General features: G+C 40.4%; 2 protein-coding genes across 2 annotated transcripts in view; both read left to right on the forward strand.

Annotated features, from left to right (window-relative positions):
* clmna (calmin a) overlaps positions 1–22,338 on the forward strand; it is a 47,939-nt gene extending 25,601 nt beyond the window's left edge. The window contains exons 3-13 of the mRNA XM_030044495.1: positions 3,021–3,116; positions 3,235–3,318; positions 3,424–3,516; positions 7,959–8,152; positions 9,031–9,224; positions 10,597–10,679; positions 11,970–14,165; positions 15,216–15,397; positions 15,953–16,043; positions 16,173–16,228; positions 18,841–22,338. Coding sequence (XP_029900355.1) covers positions 3,021–3,116; positions 3,235–3,318; positions 3,424–3,516; positions 7,959–8,152; positions 9,031–9,224; positions 10,597–10,679; positions 11,970–14,165; positions 15,216–15,397; positions 15,953–16,043; positions 16,173–16,228; positions 18,841–18,964 — 3,393 coding nt within the window. The 3' untranslated portion in view covers positions 18,965–22,338. The remainder of the gene's footprint in view (positions 1–3,020; positions 3,117–3,234; positions 3,319–3,423; positions 3,517–7,958; positions 8,153–9,030; positions 9,225–10,596; positions 10,680–11,969; positions 14,166–15,215; positions 15,398–15,952; positions 16,044–16,172; positions 16,229–18,840) is intronic.
* A 4,944-nt stretch (positions 22,339–27,282) lies between these two features.
* dicer1 (dicer 1, ribonuclease type III) overlaps positions 27,283–27,681 on the forward strand; it is a 48,490-nt gene continuing 48,091 nt past the window's right edge. Inside the window, exon 1 of the mRNA XM_030044169.1 lies at positions 27,283–27,418. The gene's annotated coding sequence lies outside the window, so the exon portion shown is untranslated. The remainder of the gene's footprint in view (positions 27,419–27,681) is intronic.

Raw genomic sequence — 27,681 nt, forward strand, 5'->3', positions numbered from 1 at the left:
CATGCTGGAGATACTGCCTTGGTCAGTTAACTCCCAGATGAGCCCACCTATCCTGCTGCAGCAGCAAGGATGGGTGGAGGAATAAGCAGCCTGCTCCTCTCCTCCACTCCTCCCCTTTCACTTTCTTTGCAAATTCAGAGGTGCTTCATTAAGAACGACCGGCGTTCCTTGGGGACTTGCACAGGGAATTCTGTCAACAAAAGGACAAGGAATGCATTGATCAGTCAGGGGCCGAGCTTAGTTTGCCTACAGACCTTCTACATAGATCACCCACTGAATCGATGCTTTTTATTTTAAAATAGAGAACAGGTCCAGCTGTTTTTTTTTTTGTTGTTGTTGTTTGTTTTGTTTTGTTTTTTTGAAGGGATAGTTCACTCATTTTTAAACGTGATATTATTTCACTCCCCCAGCTGCTCTGTAGGACAGTAGTGGCTCTATCTTCCTCTCATTGTTACTGAGTGCTGGATACTGGCTGGATGCTCCAAATGCTAACCCTTAGCCTCCTGCCATTGAGCTGGACTTCCCCCCAGCTAATATTCTGAAAAATAACTGCTTGACGCTCATGTTGTCTTCCCGTGGGTGAGATGTTCGTTGTCCTCCCGGGTCAGATTGACCTGGTTTGGTTTGACTTTTCTTAATAAAACATGGAGTGTAGATGATCACCCAATTCTTTTTATCCAACTTCATTCCAACTCACTACCACAAGTTTTACGCTACTTTTTCGAATTTATGGTCATTTTCAAAAAAAGAAAAACACAAAAAAAACCTTTTTGATTTAAATAAAGGGAGAAATTGGTGCTGATGTTTATTGAGACTGGGATGTCTGTAATAGCTATTGTGAGCTTCTTAAATAATATTATAATATAAAAACAAACTAAAACTAATACTGAAACTAGTAAAAGCTAAACTAAAACTAAACATTATAAGCAATACAAACTAAACTGAAATGAATACAGAAATTCAATTCAGTTTAGTTGTGTGTGTTTAGTTTGGAAGCCCTGTACCCCATGTAGGGAAAGGTTATGATGAAATAAGGTTTACACACCTGCTTTGAAGTTGTGTGTGTGTGTGTGTATTTGTGTGCTTTTATGTTTGTGTGTTGAGATGAGAGGAGATAGCACCACTACTGGCCTACATAACAGCTGGGGAATATGTGAAATAATATCAGACTTTTGAAAATGGACAAACCATCCCTTTAAACACAGAGCTAAGTTGAAGTAGTACTGCCTGATCTGGAATTTTTGCTGTGCGTGTCGCTGGTAGAGAGTCAAGCTGGAAAGCAGTTGAATCATTGGTGACTGTGTTGATGATCAAAGTCAGTTCTAAAAACCTTGTTTGGTGGATCCCTAAGATGAATTGTGCTGAATTGTTCCTGCCTGCTGTAGTTTTACCTGTGTATTCACTCACATGCAGATCCACAGGCAGGCAGGCGTATGGCACTGCTGTGTTGTCCTGTAACCTCTGAAGTTCCAGTCGCTGGCCTCTTTTATCTTGTCCTGGTCACAAAAAAAAAAAAAAAAAAACACATCCAAAAGGGAGCATCTCAGGGTGAGCTGGGAGCCCAACTGTGTGATGAAGCCTTTTGTTTTGTCTCACACAATGAGCCACTCTTGTCTTACGCACTGTTTGGCACCGCAGCAAATCTCTGACCCACTAATTGACAATCATACATTTGTCTTCTGCTGTCTTGGAAAGTTCCAGTCACTTTGCCCCCCTCCTGCCGCCGTTCATCGTGTACAGACAAGTTCATGAATGCTTGACTTAGTAATGCCTTGTTTTGATAGCAGCAGTGAATCGCTGGATCAGATAGTGCTCGAGGGTTTTTTTTTTATAAGGCGTTTCCCTTCTAGGTTACGTTTTTTGTCAAATTTGCATGTTTGTTTTCCACCAAAATTACATGGAAAGTCTATGGTCAGAATAAGCTCCTTTGACAGTGACAGCTCTAATAGACAGGAAAAAAGCTTATCAGTTAACTCTCTGAAACCTGAATGAAATACCCTCAGTTTCTTTTAGATGTATTTAAAAATCACTACTTTGGCATAAGATGTAATATTTTTTTAAATTTGTTTTTGTCCGAAAGCACAGACATTTCTTTTTGTATAATCCTTAAATCCTACTAATATGTTTTCTTTATATTTTGTATACATAGCTTTTAAAATATATTAAAATATATTTTTAATGTAATATTTATTTAAAAAAAATATTTTGTATTTAATATTTTGTATCATTTTCACTTTCCATCTTTTAGTTTTACATGTGTTTCTTACTTGCTTTTTTATTTTATGGTTACTTACTTACTTACTTACTTATTTAGTTATTTAGTTAGTTAATCATGACACTCATATAAATGAGACTATGCTTTACAACAAAAAATGCATTTGCATAGGCCAAAGCAGTGATTCATATTTTTGTGAAGAAATAAAGGGAATGTGGTGTGTGGATGGTGTGTTCAGAGGGTTAAATAAAGCCTGCCCCTGGGCTCCTGGGTGTCACAAGGTTAAAGACGGGTTGTGCCCTGATCTCTGCTGTTCTGCCACATTCACAATTTTGAAAAGAAAGTCATGAGAGCAAATTTGGGATGAAGTAGGAAATTATGCAGATTCAAGCCTCAGCTCTGTTTTCTAATAGAAAGCAGACAGTTAACTTTCCAGAGATAGGTTGTTTTTTATTTTGTCTTAGTTTGCATTCATTTAGGTGCTCGCAGTTTCATGCAGTTTTAGTTTACCATCTATTTAAAAACTGAATATAAGAAAGTACTTGATGTTTGAAATGTGACATGTAGACTCAGAGCCAATATCATACAACCGCACACTTCATTACAGTGCTGACAATACTACAGTGAGTCCTGATTAGAGTTCTCATATTCTGCCCGAACCCGACCTGACCCTACCCGACCCGACACTGACTGACTGCATTTAATGACTTTGGTTGTCAAGCCCGAAGTTGCTATTGTGAACAGAGTCTAAATGACCTGAGTAAAGCCTCCTCTCCTTTCTCTCCCTTCATTCCTCTATTCTCAGTGTGACCCACCCATTGAGGTCCATGACCTTTTCCGGGACATCCAGGATGGACGCATCCTCATGGCCCTGCTGGAGGAGCTCTCAGGCTGCAAGCTGGTCAGGCTCCTTTCTCCTGTGCATATCTCTTGCAGTAGTAGTCCTGCTAGTATTAGTAGCAGAAGTACTTCTGATATTATTTAGTAATGTTTTAATCTCATTCTGAATGGTCTTCCAGCTTCATGGGTTCAAGAAATCCTCCCATCGGATTTTCAGACTCAACAACATCGCCAAGGTCCTGTCTTTCTTGGAGGAGAGAAATGTGAGTGTTTCAGCCAGTTGGCAGAAAGAAACCTATTCTTGACACGTTTTGATTTGGTGAGTTGTTATTCACATGTACTGTATGTCTGTCCTGATGTGCACTCAGGTAAAGCTGGTCAGTATTGATGCTGCCGACATTGCTGATGGGAACTCCTCCATCATCCTGGGACTCATTTGGAATATCATCCTCTTCTTCCAGGTAATATGTTGCCCTGTTTTCATTGTCTCAGCTCTTCTTTTGATCTATTTCATTATTTTAGTCTTCTTCTTTGATTTTCTTTTCTTTCTTTCAAAGTTTTTTATGTATCTTTGTTGAGTTTCACTGGACGCATTAGGTAACAGTTTAACAAAACATCAGAGTCCATGTTAGACAGTGTAACAAAATGAGCATGAGACCAAACAAAGCTGCACAAACTCATAAATGCCTTGAGAAGAGTATACACATCCTTAGATGACCCAGCATAGACCCAGGCTTATCTGTGTGTGTGATGCATATGTATGTGTTGGGACACTGGGAGGGTTGAAGGTTCTCTGATTCTGTGTGTTGCGGTATAGTTATCTGTATGTATGTGAAAACAAATTATAGAATACAGATTATATCTGTATCTTTATCTATCTATCTATCTAGATTGAGCATTAACAGAATGGAATTATCAGCACTTTACACTGATGGAGTCCTGTCTCCTAAAAATTACATTCCCATACAGCTAAAGTGTGTTCTCAAGTACATTTTGAGGGGGAATGCATTTTGTAATTGGTTTATGTTTTTCTGTAACGTATCACAAGAACGTTTGTAATCCCTTAGTCTGAAGTCCACATTACGAGGAAGGTGGGGTTTCAAATGGGTCTAACAACCGACTCTCACCCAGACAACCCGGGTTCAAGCCCAGTGCGAAGTGACAGCAGTGTTTGTTTGTTGCAGACTTTATATACGTTATGTTATGTTACCATAACCAAGTGCTTGTTTTACCTACACTTAACCTTTCTTAACCTTAACCAAGTAGTTTTGGCTAACGGCAACAAAATTGGCTAAAATGCCGCCCAACATGATATACACAATATGTTGATTAGATATGTACTTGTGATGCGTCAGAAACAAATCTGTTTTCTAATTATAAATGCAGTTAAGTTGTATGTGAATGTAATTTTTAGGCGACAGGGTTGGTTTATGAGTGGTTAATGATATGCTTTCTGAAGTGACCCCAGATTGCAAGATTGCAATAAGGGGTCAGGGAGTACTAGTTTTTTTGGAAAAAAAAAAAAAAAAAGGAAAATATATCAAAATATGAACTTCAGAAATGTTGCAGTTTGGAGCATCCCCAAAACATGTGGTATAGAGTTGCAGGTGCAGTTTTGCATCTTTCACATACATGGTCAGTGTCTTGGTAAATCAGTCAAGATAAATCAGTAAATTAATCAGTCAAGAGGGAACCACATTTTAATTTCATTATACAACCTGTTGTATAATGACCAATAAACTTCCTTGTATCCTTGAAAAATCCATGGCAAAGCAGCTTTACAGTAGTGCAACCGATGCAAAATTGTCAACTGGATGATGATGAATGTACCGGCATCCCAAGGATCAATTAAAATATGAGAGCCTGGCTTGTTTTCACAGTGTTGTTTTGTGGTAATCAGAAAGGGAGAATTTATTGAAATTAAATACCCACTTTCATGTTGGACTTGGTTTTTACTGCATACTTGCAGTGTCAAACTCCCACCCTTTTTTTCTTCCCAACATGAGATTAACTGGAAGAACACAGTGCCTCATTTGCAGCCTGTGCTGTTTCCATTCACAAAGCTCTGGGAAAGGGCAGCTCATTCCAGTACAGCAGATCATTATGTAATCCACACTCCAGTTGAATGCCTTGGACCTTCACCATGAGGAACAATTATACCTCCATAGTTCACACACTGTGCCCTCATCCTGGAGTTGTTGCGCGGAATTATACCCTGCTGTATTCCAGTTCCATAGACACAGTAGGATGCTATATACAAGGATACAAGGATACACAAGGAAGTTTATTTGTCATTATACAACAGGTTGAATAATGAAATTAAAGTGTGGTTCCCTCTTGATTGATTAATTGATTGTATAGAAAATAAAATTATTAAACATGGAGGAGTGCAGATGGTGCATTTAGTAGTCTCACAGCCTGAGGGAAGAAGCTGCTCTGTAGTCTGGTTGTACGGCAGCGAATACTTCTGTATCTTTTGCCTGATGGCAGCAGGGTGAACAGGCTGTGGCTGGGGTGGGTGTTGTCTTTTAGGATCCTTTTGGCTCTGCGCAGGCACCTCACCTCCCCGATATCACTGATGCTTGGTAGATGGGTGCCAATGATGTTTTGGGCAGTTTTAATCACTCGTTGCAGAGTCTTCCTGTCCTGGGCCGTGCACATCCCATGCCAGTTTGTGATGTTTCCAGTCAGGATGCTTTCAATCGCTCCTTTGTAGAAGCTGACAAGATATATAGCAGTGGGCATGGAGGAAATGAAATTATTTCACCAATGAGGTTTGAACCAATGGGTATAGGCAATCTGGAGGTGCTGCCTGTGTGTGTATGTGTGTGCATGTGTGTGTGTGTGTGTAGCTGTGGACGCTCTGCTTGTTCCATTGGACCAATTACTTCTAAGAAGGGGGCAGTCTTTTATGTAGCTTAGGAGGGTGTTTTGCACAGCCCAGAAAATGTGTGTGTTGTGGGATTTTGTACTGTCAGAGGAAGAGGATAAAATTCAATTTAATTTCTCCTTTAATTGATATCATTGAGCCCTTACTTGTTATGGGGTGTGTTAGCACCAACATTCAAGTTCAAGTTCATTCAGACCCCCAAATCACTGTTAGTCAAAGGGCTTCACATGCCCTCAAGTTTGCAAGAAACAAAATAGGATGACACCCCCTGACATAAATCCTCATAGCAAGAAAAAGCTCCCCCAATGATGCCCCCACAGATAACAAGGGAAAAGGGGGAAGAAATCTTAAGAAGGACCACAGAGAGAGGGGGCCCCTTCCAGGTCAGCCAGGCATACTGTATGTGCCGACCATATGGATAAATTATCAAATTAAATCAGCCAATTACACCCAATGGAAAAACAAATCATATTGCAAAGTTACAAAATCTAGAGTGACATAACAAATTAAATTAGCCAATTGCACAAGGTCAGAGCAAGAATTAAGACAATTAAGAATTAAGAAAAGGTATGACATGTAAATTATAGAAAAAAAACAACAACACAGCAGGAGTCAAGCAGACAAAGCAAAGAGAGCAGACCATTCTTGATACTACTTGAATATTTTAAGTTTGTTATGTCTGAAAACCCTGCTATGTGCATCCATCAAATTGCCACAACAACCAGTATTGGCTGATATGAGGTAAGGGAAAATCTGACTGGTGTATTCCTCGTGCTACACCAAGTGTACTTTGAAATCTATTTTTTGTTGACAGACCCAAAGAAGAGGTTTTGGGACATTGACCTGTTAGTCAGCTTTGCTTGAATGCCAGCATGAAGCCTACTGTGACAAGATAGTATATGCAAAACGGGAGTCTACTAGCGCTCAAGATTATGCACACAGAAGTGTTAGCATGGGGGAGAGATCTACAAAAATGTATTCCCTTTTTGAAGAATCTACCAAAAACACTATATTGTCTGTGTGTTTGTTTGTTGGTTTAATTTTTAGCTGGATATCTCAAAGGGTTATGAACTGATATGAAACTTGGTGGGAAGGTTGGTCACAGGCCAAGCAAGAGACATTTTTCACACTGATTGGCCAAAGAGGGGTGTGGTGCTCTTCTGTGTGCTTTTTTTTTTTTTTATTTGATTTTTTTTTTTTTTATCACTTTAAAATGATAGTTCCATACCTACTTAGTTTATTTAATACTCCACAGGAGTGTAATAGATCCACCAAATTTGACCCATCAGCTCCTTTCCTGTGGCCAGAATGAGTACGTCACCATGACTCTTCTTCTCCAAAATGAATTAAGTATTCCTGGTCCAGCAAACAACACAATTTCAAGCTTCAGTCAACAACAGAAAGATTGTTGTGAAGGTTTCATTGCATAACGGCTTCACTTACTGGATGTGTAAACCAACATGCAATACTAAGGAGAGCTCTTACATAATATTACAGGAGCAAAGTAGATCCAACAGTTAGGGAAGCGCAACAGCTGGAAAAGGGCATCAATAATGAATCCTAAACAAATGTGTGATGTTGTCCATTATTCAGAAGAATTTGGGGCTTTGGGTCGCTGCTCAACATCATGGGCAAGGCAGTCGTCATTCATTTTAGAGAATAACAGTCCCAGTGAAGGGCTAATTCTCGCAACAAGTTGACAGGCCAAACATGGAGGATGTATGGAGCAGTACATACCACCATGTGGGTAAAAACCTGGACTAGCACTTAACTCACAATAACTCAGCACTAAATCACATAAGGTAGCAAAAATCTGCTGCATTGCCCTTTAGGCCCTGAAGCTTCCATGCATGTTGGTCACCTGGCCACACCCAATCAGTGATGTGGCAGCTGGTTGGGTGTGGCCAGAAGCTTGAACATTTCAACCCCTAGATGGCAGTACAATAGGGCTTTCTGCTAGCGCTGACTCAGTTTTTAAGGTAATAAATCTCTCTTTCTCCTCTCTCCTTCCAGATCAAGGAGCTGACCGGAAACATCAGGAGCCAGTTCCCCTCCTCTTCCAGCTTGTCATCCATCCCCACCAGTTCTGACTCGGATGCCTCCCTCTCCAGCACACCCTCAGAGGAGAGACGGCCGTCCTCAGCCATACGCGAACATGGCAAGGCCATCAAGAAACTGCTGCAGTGGGTGCAGAAACGAACACGCAAGTGAGTGTGCTTGAATGACCTTCCTACTTTACATTAAGGTCCCACTTAATGAAATGTTGTCATTTCCAGTCCAGTCATGCAGACCTACATTCTGATAGGACTACAGTTGTTTGCAATGTTATGTTTATTTTATTGTGTAATGGTCTTTATATTTCATCCTATGTGTCTTCTTAAAAAAGTTTTAAAATTCAGCTGATGGACCTTCCTTATTCAGATGAAATTTTAGATTTTATTGCTTTGTGATTAAACCATGGTCTGTCAAGCAGGATCAATTTACTACCGTTTTGGAGTTCCCTTGTTGCCGTACCAATCAATAATACAGAATGACTTCAACCCTGGTATTTAGGTTGGTTATTATCCTTATGTAACAATGACCCTTACACAGCATTCACTGTCTTTTGAAAGCATCCTTGTTGTTAACAGGAAGAACAGTAAAGAGCCAGAGTAGATTCCTCGCTCATTTATCAGGAATCTGGAATTTGAATGGCTGACAAAATCATTAGATTTGTATTGCAAATTAATGAAGGCATGCCAGAGTTAGTAATGATATCCTGGATCAGTAGTCAAGGCACACATTGATATGATCGTCCTTGTAACTTAAGAGGCAAACCTCTCAGATCAGTAATCCTTTGCCATTGTAATTTATAATTACGGGCCAAGACACACTGAAACAATAGCAAGGGAGAAGCACTAAGGCTACAACTATTAGATTTAGTCAAAGTGGATGACAACATAACACAAAACAAATTGAATTTCCAGTATTTTTAATCAATGCCACACTGAGATTGAATTTTACTGATTTAGCATTTTGGCCACAGTTGGGGTATGTTTGATTCGCTTTCTGGATCTGTCTTGACCTGGAGTGTGTCATATCATAGGTATGGCGTGGCAGTGCAGGACTTTGGGAAGAGCTGGACCAGTGGTCTGGCTTTCCTGGCTGTCATTAAGTCCATCGACTCCAGCTTGGTAGATATGAGGAAGTCCTTGCTGAGGGGTGCCAGAGAGAACCTGGAGGAGGCTTTTAGGACAGCCCACTACAGCCTGGGCATCCCACGCCTACTGGAGCCAGAGGGTAAGAAGAAGAAAATGGTTATGTTTACACACCAGTGTAACCAGGTTATTATCCATGCTCTGACTAAGGTCCTACTCAGGTTAAGCTGTTTATGTGAACTTTTGATACCCTGAGATTGAGCTTCATTGTTACCAGTAAATAGACCAGTTAACAGAACATTCATGCTCCCTCTTTGACTAAGTAGAAGTATCTTACTGCTAGTACGAGGGAGAGATTCCAGTAGTAATAATAAAAGTAGGCATTCATTACCATATTTTTTTGGACATCAGAATGCCCCAAGATTGCAAGTCCAAGTCTAAGCTTGACAATGAAAAATGAAAGTGAAACAGTAAGATGCTTCCATGCTACAGTATCATGGGTGTAAGCCATGCCAATATGAGCTCACTCAGCTTACTCTAGTCCAATTATGATGTTTACATACAGTACATCCACCAAAACTGTGCTACTCAGTACCAGAAGAATAAGTAACCCTCCAGTGGCAGAGCCAGCAGCACCGAGCTACTAACATCATGACATGATAGAAGCTGAATACCATTTAACTGCCCAGCAAAGCTCTTAGGAGAACTACTGAGCTTCCTGTTAACCCATCAATATGATTAAAAACGGGTGCATATGTTCAAATTAGTCTAAACTAGTTGGGAGAGGGCACGGAATCGGCTCACTTAAGCCACATGCCTACGATAAAAAAAAAGTAAAAGAAAGAAGCAGAAATTGTATTTTCACAGCTTTATGAAACAATGCTCTGCTCACCAAAAATATCTGAGAAGTATCCATTTTCTGTTACTTAAAAACAAGTGAAAATTAGCTTAGTATTAGTTAACATGCCTTTGATTGTGCTTGGAACTTGGAATGTTCCGAGTCAGTATTCCCAACATTGGGCCCAAAGTGACCTCCAGGCTCCCTCCAGCGCAAGTACAGTGAAAACAAAAACAATCAAGAATGGTAACTTATGGGTCGTCAACTTATCTAGACAGGTAACTGCCACAGCCATTTCAGACATGGCAGTTCAACAAGACCCAAATAAAAATACTACAGTCTCTATGCCTCTCTAGCCTGTGTGGCAAGTTTAAAAATCATCAGACTGAAATCTAATACTGGTACAATGAGGAAAGCTAATAAGGCTTAGAAGCTGCTTTGAGGTAATCCAAAGTGCCATTTTTTGTCAGGATGAGAGTGGCTTATGAAGTAAAAGGCAGTGTAAACACAGAAGAGCACACACAGACACAGCAACAGATGTAATAACAGTCACAGTCATGCCACACCTCTACACCCTGTTCATGATATTTGCCTGTATGGATCAAGACCAATGTCCTGGAAACCTCAGTATCAGATCACATTCTAGCGTTGGTGTAACTGTCCTTTATCTCCACAGATGTCACTATTAATTCACCAGATGAGCAGTCCATCATGACCTATGTGTCACAGTTTCTGGAGCACTTCCCTGGCATCGAGGAGGTGAGTGTGCCTCCACAGCAAATAAATTACACAAATGTCTCAGAGATCAGATTTGGCAAAATTATGCTGATTGCATCACAACTAACTGGATTTTGGTGAAACTTAGAGAAACATTAATGTGTTCTGCATTTTTTAAATGACACTATTTGAAAAAAGGGGGAACTACATTTGGGCGAATGATGATGATTATGATAGTTATAATAAATAAATATATATGCCATCATATAAAAATATTAAAACTTTATTTATATAGCACCTTTCATGCAACAATAAATAGAAAAAAGAAAATCAAAAAGAATCAAATAAAGAATCAAATAAAACATGACAATTTAAAACAATAACAAGCAAAGGCATAAAAGGCAGCTTATGGGTGTAGTAAAATATGTCTACTGCAAACAAATGTTAAAACACTTAATAGTTCAAGTAAAAATAAAAATAGCCAAATAAAAGGTGCAGCTAGTTACATGCTAGATTGGCCAGATATGTTTTCAGCTCTTGTTAAAAGTGTTCACCAAGCTTTGGGGGTGGTGTTCCACAGCTTGGGAGCATAGCAGAAAAAAGCCACATCCCTGGTTTTCTTCAGGTGAAAGAATGCTGTCTTAGTCTCCTTGTTTATGTGAGAATTTAAACTTAATGACTCTTAAATCGCACCCCGGCTTGCAACTTCTGCCTTAATCTGGTAAGCCAAATTTCATAGTCTTATAGAAGGTGCATCTCTTTTTGGCTTTGGGGCCAACTACAAATATTTCTGTTTTTTCCTCATTATGCTTTAAAATGATTACTCATCCATTTGTTAATTGCAGATAGACAGGCAGTTAGGGAGCATAAGACATTGATGTCAATGGCTGTACAGAAGTATATAATTCTGTGTCATCAGCATAACTGTAGAAATTGACATTATATTCTCAGACGGCATCACCTAATGGGAGCATGTCTAGAGAAAAGAGAGGGGGAGCACGACAGCATCCTTGTGCAATACCAGATGACACATCATGTTTCTCTGACATGTGATCCCCAAGGCTTAGGAAAAAAATCCTTCCTGTAATTTGTCTGAAACCAATTAGGAGCACATTTTGAGAGTCCAAACCAGTTCTTAAGATGATTTATAAGAATGTTGTGGTCTACTGTGTTAAATCCTGCGCTTAGATCAAAGAGACTCAGAACCAAAACCTTATTAGAATCAGCGCTATGTTCCGGATCACTGACTACTTTAGTAAGAACAGACATGTTCTCCATTACTTTTTTCCATGTGTCTGTCTTATTTGCCAGTCTGTTCTGTCTCTCTCTCAGCCAGAGGAGCCCTGCCAGCTAATTGAGCGGAGTATCTCTATGGGCCGGCTTAGCTCCCGTGACAGTGACTTCGACCAGATGAGGAATGGTATCCACCGTGGCCGTCTGAGGGGGAGACCCTACATAGTCCGCAAGGACTGGGTACACCCCCCACCCAAAATTTTTATCTCGTCTATGTCGGAGGACAGAGGGGCCATGTCACCCACTTCCCCACCAGTTGGGGCTCGCTCCTGGGCAAGTGTAGACTCATTGGCAGGGTCCACCCCTATAGATGACAAATCCCCCATTGTGGCAGGAGATGCTAAGGATCCTGGAAAACAGGTCTTTACCATCTCAAACTCACCTACTGGCTCTTCAGTGACTGAGTCAGTGAACACTGAGTCATTGATTGGTGATTCGGCAATCAGTTCGCCAGACTCTTGGGTAGAGAGTGAGGTGGAGGCAATGCCAGAGAGGTTTGGTCAAAGCCCAAGTGACAGTTCACTGTGTGACAGCGGGACTGCCTGGGATGTCAGTGCACCCCCCATCACACCTGAGGAGGTCACCACCCTTGATGAAGAACTGATGCCCTCCATTGTGGATAGACCGTCTGATAAACAGTCGATTCCTGAGTTGTATGCAGATGAAGGGATCTACTCATTAAGTTCACTAGAGAGCACTCACGAAAGAATCCAAGCACATCCTGAGAAGGAGGAGGAGGGAGGAAACATCTTGCCCCCCAACCAGGGCTGGGCATCTAAACATGAACCTGGTCAGAATGGAGCTGATAACAAAGCAGAGAAAGACTCTGAAAAGACAGATATGAGCCTGCTTCAAAAAGAAGAAAGAAAAGAAGTATCAAGTGAGTGGCAACCTTCTGTGCAGCCATCTAATGTGACAGAATCGGCTAGTTCTGGGGTCAAAATTAATGAAAGTAACCAGTCACAACCTTTCTCCAACCCTAAACCACAAACCCCTGACCTTTTTGAAGAACTGATCAAGCAGGACAGTGTAAAAGCGAACGCTCACAAAGACTCAGAATGTGCAAAAGACCATGTGGACTTAAGTGGAGAATCACAGGAACATGAAGGACAACTGAATGTTGAAACAAAATGTTTGAATGAGGACAAAACCTCTGACAAGGAAAGAGTGGAGGTAGAGATTTCAAAGGGAAGAGGTGAAGACGTCATAGAAATTTCGACAACTCAAGATGGGACGAGTCAAGAGATCCTTAATGGCCATACAGATCCTCAAGAAAATAACAGCACACAGATCCATGATGCTATAGCAAGCACACATCTAACCAACCAGGACAGAGCATCAAGTCTGGACCTAAGCATGGATACAAATGTTCCTCTGACTTCCATTTCCAATGACCCAACTGAGGAGGACAAAGAGAGGACATGTGCTCCACAAAAAGAATGTCATGCTGGGGATTCTGGAAATAAGAGTTTTGGCATTGATGTCAACAGATCTGAAAATCTCACTGAAAAGAGCTGTAAGTCCAGGGAGCATGATGACGGTAAAGCCCCTGAAAGTACCGTTTGCCACTTGGAAGGTCAATTGTCAGATAAGGTTATGCCAGAAGGTTCAAAACAAATGAGAGAAGTAGAAAATGGGCATTTGGCTGACATAAACCAACATGATATCAAGAGTTTGCCAACTGCCGATTCATTGGGGCCGGAGGCCTCAGAAAATATGGAAATAAGTATAACCCAACAGAAATGCGGGTCTCCTCTTGATGACCAAACTCCCCCTGTTCACTCTGACCAAGACATAGAGAGGAATTCACGTGATCAGTTCAATGGACACCAAGACACATTGAGCCCGACCTTTCTTGTCAATAAGACAGCGATAGCACAACAAAACAGATCAGATCAGGACAACTTGGGGCCAAATGTAACTAAGTGTTACAAGCCAGTCATTGAAGCAGGACACATGGACGTGTTTTTTACAGATGTTGACAGAAGTTCTCCCATCGACGAGATAGTTGGTGACCCAGTTGACCCCATGGATCTGTTCTACCCCGACAAAGAGGAACCCATGTTTATAGAGCCATCTGATGTGGAAACTGAAAGTCACTCATCTGTTCTGAGTGTGTCTGCTCTCCTGCCAGCACCAGCTTCTGAGACACTGCCAGAAGCACAACCACTCATCCAGCTGGGTGAAGATGTCATGAATGGGGTTGATTTAGCAATACATGGACAACAGGACAAGGTGATTTTTTTTTGTTTGAAGCTTTATTTGGTAGTTTCACTACATATAGTTAAACTAGTAGTTTACATGTTTTAATAGCTTGGCAGAAGTTTGACTGAAGTTAAAGGTGTATTGTGTTTTTAGCAAACTTTTAGTGTACTGATTTAGAATTTTAAATCATAGTTTATTATTTCAACTACCAACTATTTTTGGCGGTAAAAGAAAAGAAGGGTTGGGTTATCTTAATATTTGCTGATTGAGTGAACTTACTTTTTGTATATGATTTTTGTTAGCATTCCAATCAGTGGTGTTTTTATAGCCACATCATTTTGTATTATATGATGATAATACAGATTTATTTATTTATTTATTTTTAAAGGTTTTTTATATAAACAAAAGACTGTGTCTCAGTAACTTTAATTGGCAAACCATGTTTTTCATTAGGGTGATTTTCTGTAGGCTTTGAGATAACCTCCCCAACATTGCTTCCTGGCTGTATGTACACGAGTGTTTTTGTATTGAATGGCCAAACTGCCCAAACAGCCAAGAGCATGGAGCAATGTGACATTTCACACTTCCACAATCTCACACGTGTTTAGCGCAGTCATACCAGATGACTTGTCAGCATTCATCATCCATAATCACACCATTCTGTCCCTCTGATGCTTTCTGAAGGTTCTCGACTAGCCAGTGTGATGTTCCCATGCTAATGCTCTACATGATGATAAATTATTTATGGCAAAGAAGCAATATTCAGACGGACACCAGCAGCTGTGTAACCACACTATGCCTTCTTATTAAAAACAGACCTCACAAATGACAGTTTGGAAGTTCAAAGAAACAGAGATATTTATTTGCTACAGAAGCGTTGAAGTAAAGCTGGGTGGCTCATAGCATCTCTGAGCTATCATACTGTCATACCTTGTGTAACTGTCAACACAGTCTACTCTACTTATTTTTATCTCCCCCCCTAAGAAAACACTTTATCCAACCTCCACCTTTCCCATCTTTCACCCCCTATTTTTTCTCTTTGTATTTGTCTGTACTCTCCTACGCTTTCTCTCATATTAGGAAATCACAGAGACTGACCAGGGTGTTGTTACACCATCTGAAGTCCAGGAACATTGCTCTTTGCCTGGGGAGGAGATGGTAGGAGGCCGGGGCACAGATAGGCCTGCAGAAGGCAGTGATGATGATGTCACTGAGACTCAGGAACAGATCCCAGGCTCTGCCATGGAAATTGAGCCTATGAGGTAGGCTTTCTATTCTTAGTCAGCTCCCTGGTACACTGAGAAACCCACATTACCCTGGGGGAAAGCAATATAATGGCAATGGATGGGACTGTTCTGGCCTCCCAGTGTGCTGAGATATTGCCTTAAATGTACTGAGTTATCCACAATCAGGCTGTTAGTGGAAATTAAGGCATTACCCCCATTAGAGGGCTATAACAAGAAGGAAATGTCGCAGGCTAATAATAACAAGATGAACAAGCTGAATCAACAACAACAGTGTTTTCCTGGCTTTATTAAAGAGTGGAATTGAACTGTAACTCTATGTTAACTGTAAAGAGCTATTGAAACCTAAAGTCAAGTATTAAGGTAAGGGGACCTCTGTCATTCAAGAAAAAGCTATTGAACAGTAGCTTTTTTGTTTTGGCTTCATGCTCTTTACCCTCAATGTGCAATGATGTAAGAGATCGCTATCTACTAGTATTCAGTTTGCATTTAACTGCTGTGTTTCCTGTGTCTGGTCTCTTGTGGAGGTGTAAGCCAACAGGCTGTGTTTTGTGTTGCTGTTATCTTGTCCAGGATTGAAACTACACATTCCAGAAGACAAGAAGACATCCTAATCCCTACAGTTCTCCGTCACAGAAAGGTGGCCTGCTCCACCGAGTCCATGGTTGGTTTGACATTGCATTTCAGTCTCTGTGGGAACATCACTGACCAAGCATATATGCTGTCCCAGAAATATGGATGGGTGTAAAGTTACTGTGCTATATTATTGCGTCTGGTCATTTTTCATTCACAGGACAATCAGACGACTGTGTCCGCCAGCAAAAGTCACGATGACAGCTCTGATCTTGGGTAAGAGCCTTTCACTGTTTATCTGAAAGTCAGGACGGGCTTGGGCAGACTAGAAGAAGTGTTCAAGTCTTGCCTCACGAGGGCAACTCAGACTTAACGCTTGCCATCTGGTCGGGCAGCTGTTCACACAGGCTGACAGGACAGAGATGGAGGCTTCACACACACAAAAACGAGAGATCACACACTACCCAGCTCTCAACATTACAAAATGGGCATTCTGTCGTCTCCTGCTCTGTGGTACTGATGCTGGAACTTACATCTACATAACAAATGTATTTTGAGTGACACCATTACAAGAATACAGTTGAAAACTTTTGGACAAGTGCAGCATATGTAGACGGATGCACTGCTGTTTTATTCCATTTTATGTGACATAACCCTCAAATTGGCCAGTATAGCAAGTTCTCAAAATGAAGTGCAGTGGCGAAGTGGAATTGAGACTCCAATATAAATTATATGACTGGGCATGTTGTGCGAACATGATTTGTCTTCTGGTTCACTCTTTTATCCACCATTTTTAGAATCTAATTACACCTCATTCATCTGTGTGTGGATATGGGAGTGCGTGTTACTGGTACAATTTGGAATTTTTTGCACTATGTTCTTTTTTTTTTTAATTTTATATTTTTTTTAATGATTTTTTTTAAATTATGATATTCTGACCTGTTGACATCATATCATCTCACACAGCAAAAACAAACATTGCTGAAAGTGAGAGTAACATTGCCACTGGCTCCGTGGTGGAGGAGTTGCAGTAGTCTGGTAATTACCCATTACCAGAGACTATAATAACAACAAAACAACCTTTTTTGTCATGTTGACGAGAACATCGTTAGAAAATACCTGAAATAGTTTGATATTTTGGGCCGATATCTCCCAACCCTACTGTCCGTGTCCATGTTCTCATTGTACTTCCCGACCCCTGTACCAATCTGTGGGGGGTTGAATGAAGTTTTAAATGAAACATGAGCCACTCAATATATACTTTACTTCCAAGTCTGGAAACCTGTTTACAAATGTCTGCACATATTTTGAATTGGTGCTATATATTTGCAAATCCAAGCACACATTTGCAGATCTTGATGCATACCAAATCTAAAACATACATATGCAGATCACAGGATATATTTGCATACCTAAAATACATATTTGCAGATCTCAGTATATATTTGCAGATCTAATCACGTTTGCAATTATAAAGTCCTGAACTTATTTCCATGGAGGGGGGATTTTCCCCAAAACAAAACAAAACAAAACAAAACAAAACAGCCGGACGGTCTTTGCTATTTAGAGAGCTTGAAATTTCAGCAGTCGGGGTAACAGTGGATTAACTGGCATTGATCACCAACACTAGGAAAACTGTTACTGTGTTATGGTCATTTGCACATTTGAAAGTAAATAAATACATTTTGTACCTTTAAGGCAAGGCTTCCCTTGACTTCAGCGTGTGTGTCCCCATGGGTGCAGCTGGGCTTCAGCAGTAATCCAGTGTAATGGTTACATCACTGATATGCCCTGGGGAAGGACAGAGCAGACAACAGATAAAACAAATAGCTGGATATCAGCAACTGAGGGCAGTTTTTAGTGTACTGAAGCATAAAAAGATGCACACAGTGTTCAGCCTCATTTGCACCCAGTGTAAGAGTAAAGAGCAATATGTTCAGGCCATTTTATTTTACACTTCCATGTGTTCTGTAATCTGTCCAGATTATGACTTCAACTCATTTGTATGCTGGCTGGCTGGTCAGACCAGAAGCTGCAGAGATGACGTCTCTACCTGTTGTGATCATGTTTGAACTGGTTTCTTTCTGTTGCAATGACATTTCTGCCCACAGGGATGAGGTTTAGATCCATGGTGATAGCATTGTTAGCTGTTGCCATGATGTTTCTACCTGTGGCAATGACGTTTGTATCGGCGGCAGTGATGTTTCCAAACATGGCAACGGCATTCTTACTGGTGGCGATGTTTCGAACCATAGCAATGGCGTTATTACTCATGGCAATGATGTTTCTGACTTTTGTCATGATGTTTTTACCAGTGGCAGTGTTGTTGCCAACTGTGGAAATGGAGTTTTTACCAGAGGCAGTGTTTCTATCCGTAGCAAAGCCATTCTGATGTCAAAGCCTTTTTGGCAGTGGCAATGATGTTTTAACTGGTGGCAGTGGTATTTTACTGGGTGGCAATGACATTTTTATTTAAGGAATTCTAGCCATGGTAATGATATTTCTACCCCGTGGGCACATTCATACTTTCTCACTAATAAGAGCAAACTGTTGGAATGCATCGGATGGCATTTCTAACTTGCTGACTCCTGCAGATTCCCACGAATTCCCTTAGCAATGCATGATCTGGACATTACAGTAACAAGTGTCTTTCGTCATCTAGACAGAATATCCAGATACCAAATGTAAAGATGGACTTTTCAGACTAGGCTATTGAAAACAAATGCTTTTTCTTTACATAGGACTTTATTGTCATATGCAGAGAAAATTTACTCTACTAAGCTCTTGATTTTTTGTCTGTGTCTCTACTGACCCTATTATAACCTCTCTTCTCTTTCTGTGTGTGTGTGTGTGTGTGTGTGTGTGTGTGTGTGTGTGTGTGTTTGCAGGTGGACGGAGTGCTCAGAGCTTTATCTGCTTCTGTTGCTGTGGTTACTGCTCTACTGTGTATGGCTGTTGCCTCAGATGGACCTTAAGACACTGCCCCGTCTGCTGCTCAGCCTGGACCTCTGAACACACACACATGCGCGCACACACACACACACACACACACACACACATACACGTACACATATACACGTACACACAGAAACACACACACAAATACAGACAGTGAGAAAGAAGGAGAGAGAAATTAGTCAGTTTTAGAGACACACTTACATGCGCTATCACTAAAAAACCTATACAAGCAACTACACACACATACAGCTTGACTGCCACACCTCTTTCCACTTCAACACTCTTTTTATCTTTTAAGAACAAGTGAAGGCATTTATAGGATGTATATTTCAAAATAGTCAAGCTTTTTAGGCTTTTGCATTTTGGCTTTTGATGTGGCTTAATGTGATCTGCCCCTGTTGTAAAGACATGCTGTTTGTTGCTGTGCAAAGCACACAGAGGCATCTTGATGAGACTAGAACTGTACAGAACACACTGGTATGTAGATAGAGATATATGGATACACAGTTGCCTATTTCAATTGCCATTTAGCCAGCTTAGGATGTTTAATAAAAATAGCTTCAGGCTTTTTAATAATGAAAACTGGAGCTGAAGCAGGAATATGAAAAGATGAATATGATTGTACCACTTCCTTTGAGCTATTAACTTTGTGTACTTAATGAAGGGGATTTTGGAATCCATTGCACTTTTGAAACAAAGTATGCAAACTGCCAAAGACATAGTGTTGGAAGTGCTAATACAGCAAGTACACAACTCACCACAGGCCCAATAATGATGGAATATTGTTTTTAACATATAAGAAGTCTAGTAAATCTTGTACTAATACATAACCCCAGCTCTGTCTTGTATAATAGTTGAGGCAAAATAAATATTTGTAATATTTTATGGGTCATAAGGTATATGAATGGATTTTTAAGATGTTTTATGATAAATTCAAACAAATGTTTGTATGTAATTCAGCTATGCTTGAGCTTGTCTGAGCCTGTCAATGAAAAGAGAATGCTTTACAATGACTTACCTTATGTTACTTTTGAACAGTGTCTGTAATGAAGCACTATGGGAAAAGTGATTTTGATTTCCATTTATCTGGTCATCCCTGTTTACCCTGTTCAGACGTATCGGCCCATCCAACAAGCACAAACCCTGCTCCACACTGGCCGACCAGTGGATGATTTCACTGTTTACTCCAAAGCTCCTTCATCTAGAGAGGAGCAATAAAAGCCATGCATACCAATTCAGTACAGCACATCCTAATGAGATTCCATCTGTGTGTGTGTGTGTGTGTGTGTGTGCGTGTGAGACCCACTTTTAGCATTAGACTCAGAGACATACCTGCCAGTTCTGATTTCCTCAAGGGACGACATTAGATTTCGAGTTAGGATCCAAGGTCAGGGGAAGGATCAGGTCCGTTTAGTTAAGCTTTAAGGTTGTAAGTGAAACTTTGGTTCAGGTTAGGACAAAGGGCTAAAGGGCTACTTTTCTGGAATTTGGCCCATTCTACCCCAATATTTCAGTTTGAGGATTACGTGGATTGGCAACAAAATCATCTTCGTAGGTGGCTAGTTCTGCCTTGTGCTCATGTTAACTTTTGAACATACAGTGTACAAGTTAACTGTGGATGCCCTAAAGTGAGGAAATGAGAATTTGTGGCTGCTTTAAACTAATTGTACCAGACACATACACAACAAAAGAACTGGTAATGGTAGAAAAGTTCCTGTGAGACTTAATTCATGACTTGCTTTGTTTCCACAGGAAGTGATTGAAGTCAGTCAGCTAGTTATTTTAGGCGCTTGATTTGTAGTAAAGGTTCAGAGTTATGTTTTCAGAGGTCATGAATCTCCTACGCATAATTAAAACAATGCCAAATTTGTATTATGAAAAAGATTGATCTACATACTTTGATAAATCTAGTTGCCTACAATTAAATGACATGTTCCCAAAGCATTAGCATGCAGCATGTACACTATACGCTAACACTTGAGAGCTAGAGTAGTGCTCGCACTGGAGAGCTACATGTTGAAGTTATGCTGCCATGTTAGAGCTCCAGTACACGCTGGCACTTTTAAACACAAAGCTCTCTTCTGGAGACACTGAGGGGGATTTTCCACACGTTACCCAGGCACAGTCATTCCAGGAACCTCTTTTCAAGGAACTGAACAGTGCCCACAGCCTGTTCCTGCCTGTGTTTCTACCATGAGCCACAGACCTGCAAAGACTAGGCAAATTCTTCAGTTGAAATAAAATTGCATATTTAATTTGCCTATATTATTATGCATATATTATTTAACCCATTTTAGCTACCTTGTTACTGGTTACTGCCACAGGTTAGTGGCACTAACAGTGTTTTTCTCTCGGAGGAGTTCTGCTTTGTCCTGCCTGCGAGACAAAAGCCATATACTGTGTGTGTGACTGATGTGGTATGATTGATAACATATTAATCATGCATCAATGGCAGCACCATTTGTAACATCACATAAGAAAAAAGAAATTAGGGCAGGAAACCAAAAATGCATACATTTACATGAGATTACAATCACTGAGGAAAACACTTGCAGATATCAAGGTACTGTAGGGTACATCTGTTCTGGGATTGTGCTCCTCATTTAACTTTAGGATTGACTGAGACACAACCATAGTGAATCAATTTGAAAATAATGTTTTATTTCTCTTTTTCACTGGCTGTCTCATGCACAGCGCTGTCATGCTGCCTCTCTCTCTCCTTCTCTCTGTCTTTTTTGCCATTTTGTCATGAGTCAGGAAGCTGACAGCAAAGTCTAACTGTACTTTTAGTGTTATCAATCAAAGAGAAATGTCCTCCCCTGTCCTAAACCGGTCCTCAAACGATACCAGAGTACTTGTTTTATGAATGAAGCAATACACAAGTGGAAACAGTAGCCCTTTTGACCAATCAGTGACAGCCATCCCTGCAAACCCCACCCTCAAAGTTCCTGGACCATTGGAAAGCACAAACACCAGAGCAGGGACTTTTTGTGGGGCGAAAACATGCCTGGAACTGAATTGTCAAAGTGCAGACAGTTCCTCAAAAGGTTCCTCATCCCTGGGGAGAGTTCCTGCTATGGAAAGGGGGCTAGTGATGATTTTGGTGCCAATCCTCTTAATGGGTAAGGTGATCAATAAGCCAAACTGGAAAAAAACAGCATGCATTAGATCTTTCAGGTTAGGCTTAGGGGTTACAGAAAGGTCAAAGGTCCATCTCCACAAGGTTAGTAGAAAGACAAGTGTGATTCTCTGTGTGTGTGTGTGTGTGTGTGTGTGTGTAGTCAGTGTGCCCACAGGACACCCAGCCTCCCCCTCCTGAATCTGACATTGACTGCCCTAGTGAAGCCTCTTCGCTTTTGTACTGAAACCTCAGTCTGTTCTAATTGTTTCAACAGCGCCACTCAAGTGCAATAAATGACATGTTGTCACCCTTTGTCTCTTGTGGCGTTTTTTCCCTCAGGTTATCAAAATTAATGCAGCCACAAGGCATTATAAAGTAGAACTTGATTTGATTTTTCACCATCACTTTTAATTACATTTGATGCAGCTATAAAAATAGTCATTGACAGATTATTTACATTATCTGAAGATTTGTAAAGTAAATGAAATAAGGCAGTTGACACATTCTGTGTTTAACCAAGAGATGTGAATGGGACTGACGGTAGTGTTGGCTTCAATTTCTTATGTTATATTACATTACTTCACTTCTAGTTGGTCACATTACACTTATCCACATAACAGGGTTAATACAATATACCAAACAGTTATGCCTTAATACACAGTTGGATATCTTGACCCTAAACAATTAATTTCCTGGTTCAGTTCCTTGTAACCCTAAATACTGTTTATTTATCCTTAGAATTCTGATTAGCTATGTTCAATGACAAATATTCTGGCTTTGTAAAGCTGTCTCATATTCAGTTCCAGGAAAGTCACCTGCACACCCTGGCCTTTTCACCACTGTGTCTCTTCTATATTTAGGGAACGAGAGATGGAATGATTGTTGTTGTTTGTCAAGAAAAGTAGAAAAACATTTGATTTCGGTGCCATCAGAACATCTCCAACATTATGTAAGATGACTTCATGCCTTGGTGTAGTAATACTGCCATCTAGAGGACATGCTTCACAAGTCAACAGCTTTCAAAGACCTGACAGTAACGTGCCACTGCTGCTGCACTGCTGCTGTCAACTGAGAAGCACCAGTTGCAAATTTGAAGATGTAACATATGAACAGTAACGGTAAAACTTACTGCTGAAAGCCTTGTGGGACCTGATGATGGAATGAGTGGTGGCTAATGTAATAAGAAACTGTAATTAAAATGTCCCTCTAAATGAGTAGAAAATGTAATAAAACCTGTTGATGTAACACATGTTCAAGCTGCAATTATATTAAAAGAGCCTGTAAAATGTAAAAATGACTGGTTAATGTAGAAATGTGTTACAGTACTGGAGGGGGTGGGGGGAGGGGTTCTTTACATTGTAACAAGTCGCATAATTAATTGCTACAAGGAACTTGGGGAAAACTAGTTCTGAAGATTGTTAAAGTAAACACACTTACCAAGTTGACTTCCCTTCCTTCCTCTCTTTCATAACAGCAAAAGTCCATACTTTTGGTTTGATTTTAGATGTAAGGACTCCAAAAATGAAAATCAATAGCTGCTTTGCTGCACGGAGGTGTGCTTGTGTTTTGCTTGCAATTGTGACAGTTGACTAAGGACCTTCACGTTTGCCTTCTATTTGTCTGGCACTAATCCACCAGGACATCCAAGGACATCAGTGATCGATGATGAGCAAAAATATCTGAAATAGGTGGCTATATCACAGCCATTTACATTTTTTCTCATATGTAATTATTATTATTTTTTTTTTAAACTAGAAAACATACAAAACCTTCCAGGGCAGTAGTTCCATGCTTGCTAACTGTTGATTCTGTGTATTGCTCATGCCCAGGACAAAATGGTCTCCAAAAGAGATCAGCGGACTATTTAGAGGGCCCTCCCCTGACCCAGGCCCCAGGACAACTGACATGGTCAAATCAAATCAAATCAAATCAAATCAAATCAAATCAAATCAAATCAAATAAGTGGCAAGAAGATTCAGAACGGTAGCCTCTCCCATGCTGCATAGTCCCCCATATCAAGACTACACCCACAACTAATACTATTGTTATTATGTACTGGCGGTAAAGTGTCCTCCCCATTATAAGAGGCAGGCCAGATCGTTACGGAAATGCCTGTGTCTTATGTGACCTTGACCTTCAACCTTTGATTTGGCCTTATTTATTAAGTTGGTTCAGTGCAGGGGTGTTGCTATACACAAATCTCTGCTGTTGCTAGAGTGCGGATTGGGCTACATATTTTTGTCCAAACCTGACCCGAGCCTGAGATTTTACTGGTTCTTGACAAGGTTACATTTAGCACCTGAAATAGCCTAAAAGTTGCCTTCAGCGTTGTCACATAAACTCCAGCACTATGTAGGAAGTTGGCCAGAAGAGACAGCAGGTTCATCAGTTTATTTTTTTTTTCACTAGAGTTTCACTAAAATAACGGTGATGTGACTGAACCTGAGTCAAAATTTTTGTCCAAATTTCAATTTTTTTTTTTCATCCGAACCACACTCTAGCTGGAGCACTGATCATAAGCCTTGATATCCCTGAAAATCAAGTCTAGAAATTTGGCAAAGTACAAACGTGACTGCCAGCAAGTGACAGTCTTTATTTGGGATGTCAGTATTAGTGGAGGGCACTGTATGTCAGCAGTACAAAAATATGAATGTTGCAAAACATCAAGGGCTAACATCTGAAGAGAGCAGAGAAATATACTGTTTGCTGATTCATAGAGATATGAGAATAAGAAAACAGAATTTAAAGTGAGTTTTTTTTTAGCATAAAAAGCTTTGCCAAAAAAAAAAAAAGAAAAAAGTGTGCTGGTTTCTGCTGAAGACCGTTCAAAGACAGAGAGCATACTTACAGAAAAAGAAAACACTAAAAATCAATGCACCAAAACAAACATGTATGCAGTGTAATTATAAAATGTTTGTGATGAAAATGGGCCTTGATACATGAGCAGCATTTTTAGGAAATATAAATTAGCAATATCACACAATAACATTTTTTTCATTACACTTTAATTGCTCATAGCCACAATGATCTCTGCACTTTTTCCAATCCCATTTAGCAGACATTATGTCCATCAACTGGATTGAGGGAAAAGACAGGGCCATCTACAAGCCCATCATGATATGTGATCATCTTTTATTGCAGTTACATTGCAAAGATTTTCAGTGGTACTGTAGTGCAAATGAAGTGCAAGAGGATGTAAAGTGATATTGCTGGATCTCATTTCCTTCAAAACCATTATTCTATGCACCGCTGTATGATCAAACTGAGCAGATCTGCTGGTGCATGGGAATGCCTAAAACCCCTGATTTGTATGTCTTTTTGTTATTTTTGCAGAACAAAATGCTGGTGCAGATGTTACATCTTCAGCAGCAGTACTAGCCCCTGTCCAGCAAGAAAAAGTCTCAGGAAGACCTTTACCACATGATTTTCCAAAATCAGCACTACTTGTTTTCTCTAGCTGGAGCAAGATGAATCCTCTGACATTGTTGCAGTGGATGAAGGCTTCACCACCCTTGATGGAGGTTTGATTGAGGAGCCCGGGCTGGATGGAGAGGATGAAGGCTCCTCCACTCTTGATGGAGGTCAAAGCCAGGAACCTGGACAAACAACAGCAAGTCCAGAAGTGAGCTCTGCGGTTGACTTGGCTCCTCTGAAGCCTGTGGCCCGCCCGTCAGCAGGGACACCAGGCAGGAGGCCAGGCAGGCACCAGGCAGCAGTTAGGAAAGGCTCATAGTGACTTATGTGTGAGTTCATACTGCAGCTGGTAGCTGCTTCCATCAAGAAGAGTTCAGGCTCTTGTTCTTTGCTCTTTTACTTTTCAGATGTCAAAAAGGCCAAGAGAAGACTCCAGTGTTTCTTCTATGTGCTGTTCCAAGCTCTGTGCTGCCGCTGTGTGGCCAACAACATGGAGATGGAATGATCTCTGGCTTCACTGGCTGATTCATTCAGTGTTGTTTAATAGTCAGTATTAGTCATTGTTTTTGTTTGTGCGGCCATACAAATGCATAAAACAGAGCACAGTGGTGGTGGGAGGACCCTTAGAGTTCTCAGGATATATTATTCATTGGTTTTTATGAAAAGCGTTCGTATGCACTTAAATTAGAACTCTCAGGCAAGTAGTTATTAAGGAGTATTTACATGAGTACTCTGAATATTTTGGTGTCCTGCACCTTCTACTTGGTGCCGACACATAGGAAAATGTCACTTGTTATTAAAAATAATAAACTATCTAATGAAACAATGCATGAAAAGGTAAGCTTATTCTAGTTCACTAAAACTGAACTAAAAACTAAAACTAAGTGTGAACATTTTTTTTTTAGTGTAACTGAAATAAAAATAAAAATTAGACTTTGAAAAAACAAAACCTAACTGAAACAATATGTAGCCTACTTACACAAACTAAACTAAAATAAACATATACAGAAAATGTCTTTAGTTTTAGTATTTGGTCAAATGTGTGAGCCCAACCAGCATGAGGAGGTGTTGGTGCTGATGTTTACTGAGACTGGGATGTTGACATGACTGGGAGTCAGCTGCCTCCACAAAGTGCTGGGTGTGGATTGTAATACCTATTCTGAACGTCTTCAGTCTTGCCCCTGACTCACCCCCCATATTATATAAAAAACCTAACTAGTACTAGTATTGATACTGTTAATAAAAACTATTTTCAAACAATAAGAAGTGATCTAAAACCCACTCTAAAGACTAACTGAAACTGAACGTAAATAGATAGATAGATAGATAGATAGATAGATAAGATAGATAGATAGATAGATAGATAGATAGATAGATAGATAGATAGATAGATAGATAGATAGATAGATAGATGAAGTTATATATGCATATGTGTATATGCATATATAACTTCATTTATTTATTTGTTTGTCAAACCACTGGGATTTATAGACTGTGCAGTCTTTGTGATCTGCAAAGCACACTTCACTTGTGTCCATGTTTACTTACTGGTGCACTGGACCTGAGATCTTTTTCCTCTGAAGAGGTTTGTCTTTTTACTCAGAGGACATTGAGAGTATTTTTTCTTTTTAAGCAGACCACGTCTGGCATGTATCCGAATCCTAGGGGAAACAGTCTTCCGACTGTGTTTCAGGAGCGAGGCCGGTGACGGTGGAAGTGTGTATGGTGACACCACGTTACGGGGGACTAGGATTCTTTACCGCCACATTAATCGTATGGCATTCGCCGTAAAGTGCAGTTACGCATATTACGCAAATGTTTCAGCGTAGCGAAGGCCCAGGTGAAAGGAAGTGATCCCACTTTGGACGACAAGAGAGCTAATCGGGACAGCAAGGGTGAATGGCTGAGAGAAAAACAAACAAAAGACCCCAACTTTTTAAAGTCAAGACTGCCAATTAAGGAACGTAGCCCAGGTGAGCTGAATTACCGCACGATTTAATTCTTCATAAGGGGAAACTCCTATGGAAGTGTCGGCCTTGCACACACACTCTAGCGCCAGCTACCAGCTAGCTAGCTGACATGGTGATGGTGCGTGATGGCTCCAGCTACTGCCCTGACGTTATGCTGTGTTACACAATATGAATTCTTGTTAAAAGTCTTTTTCAGTGTAGCTCTACAGATGATGCGGCCAGTGTCGGGGACGTGGCCCGTGTCCATGTACCGTTGACCACCTGGC

This window comes from Myripristis murdjan, chromosome 22 (genome assembly GCF_902150065.1).
Source record: "Myripristis murdjan chromosome 22, fMyrMur1.1, whole genome shotgun sequence".
NCBI lineage: Eukaryota > Metazoa > Chordata > Actinopteri > Holocentriformes > Holocentridae > Myripristis > Myripristis murdjan.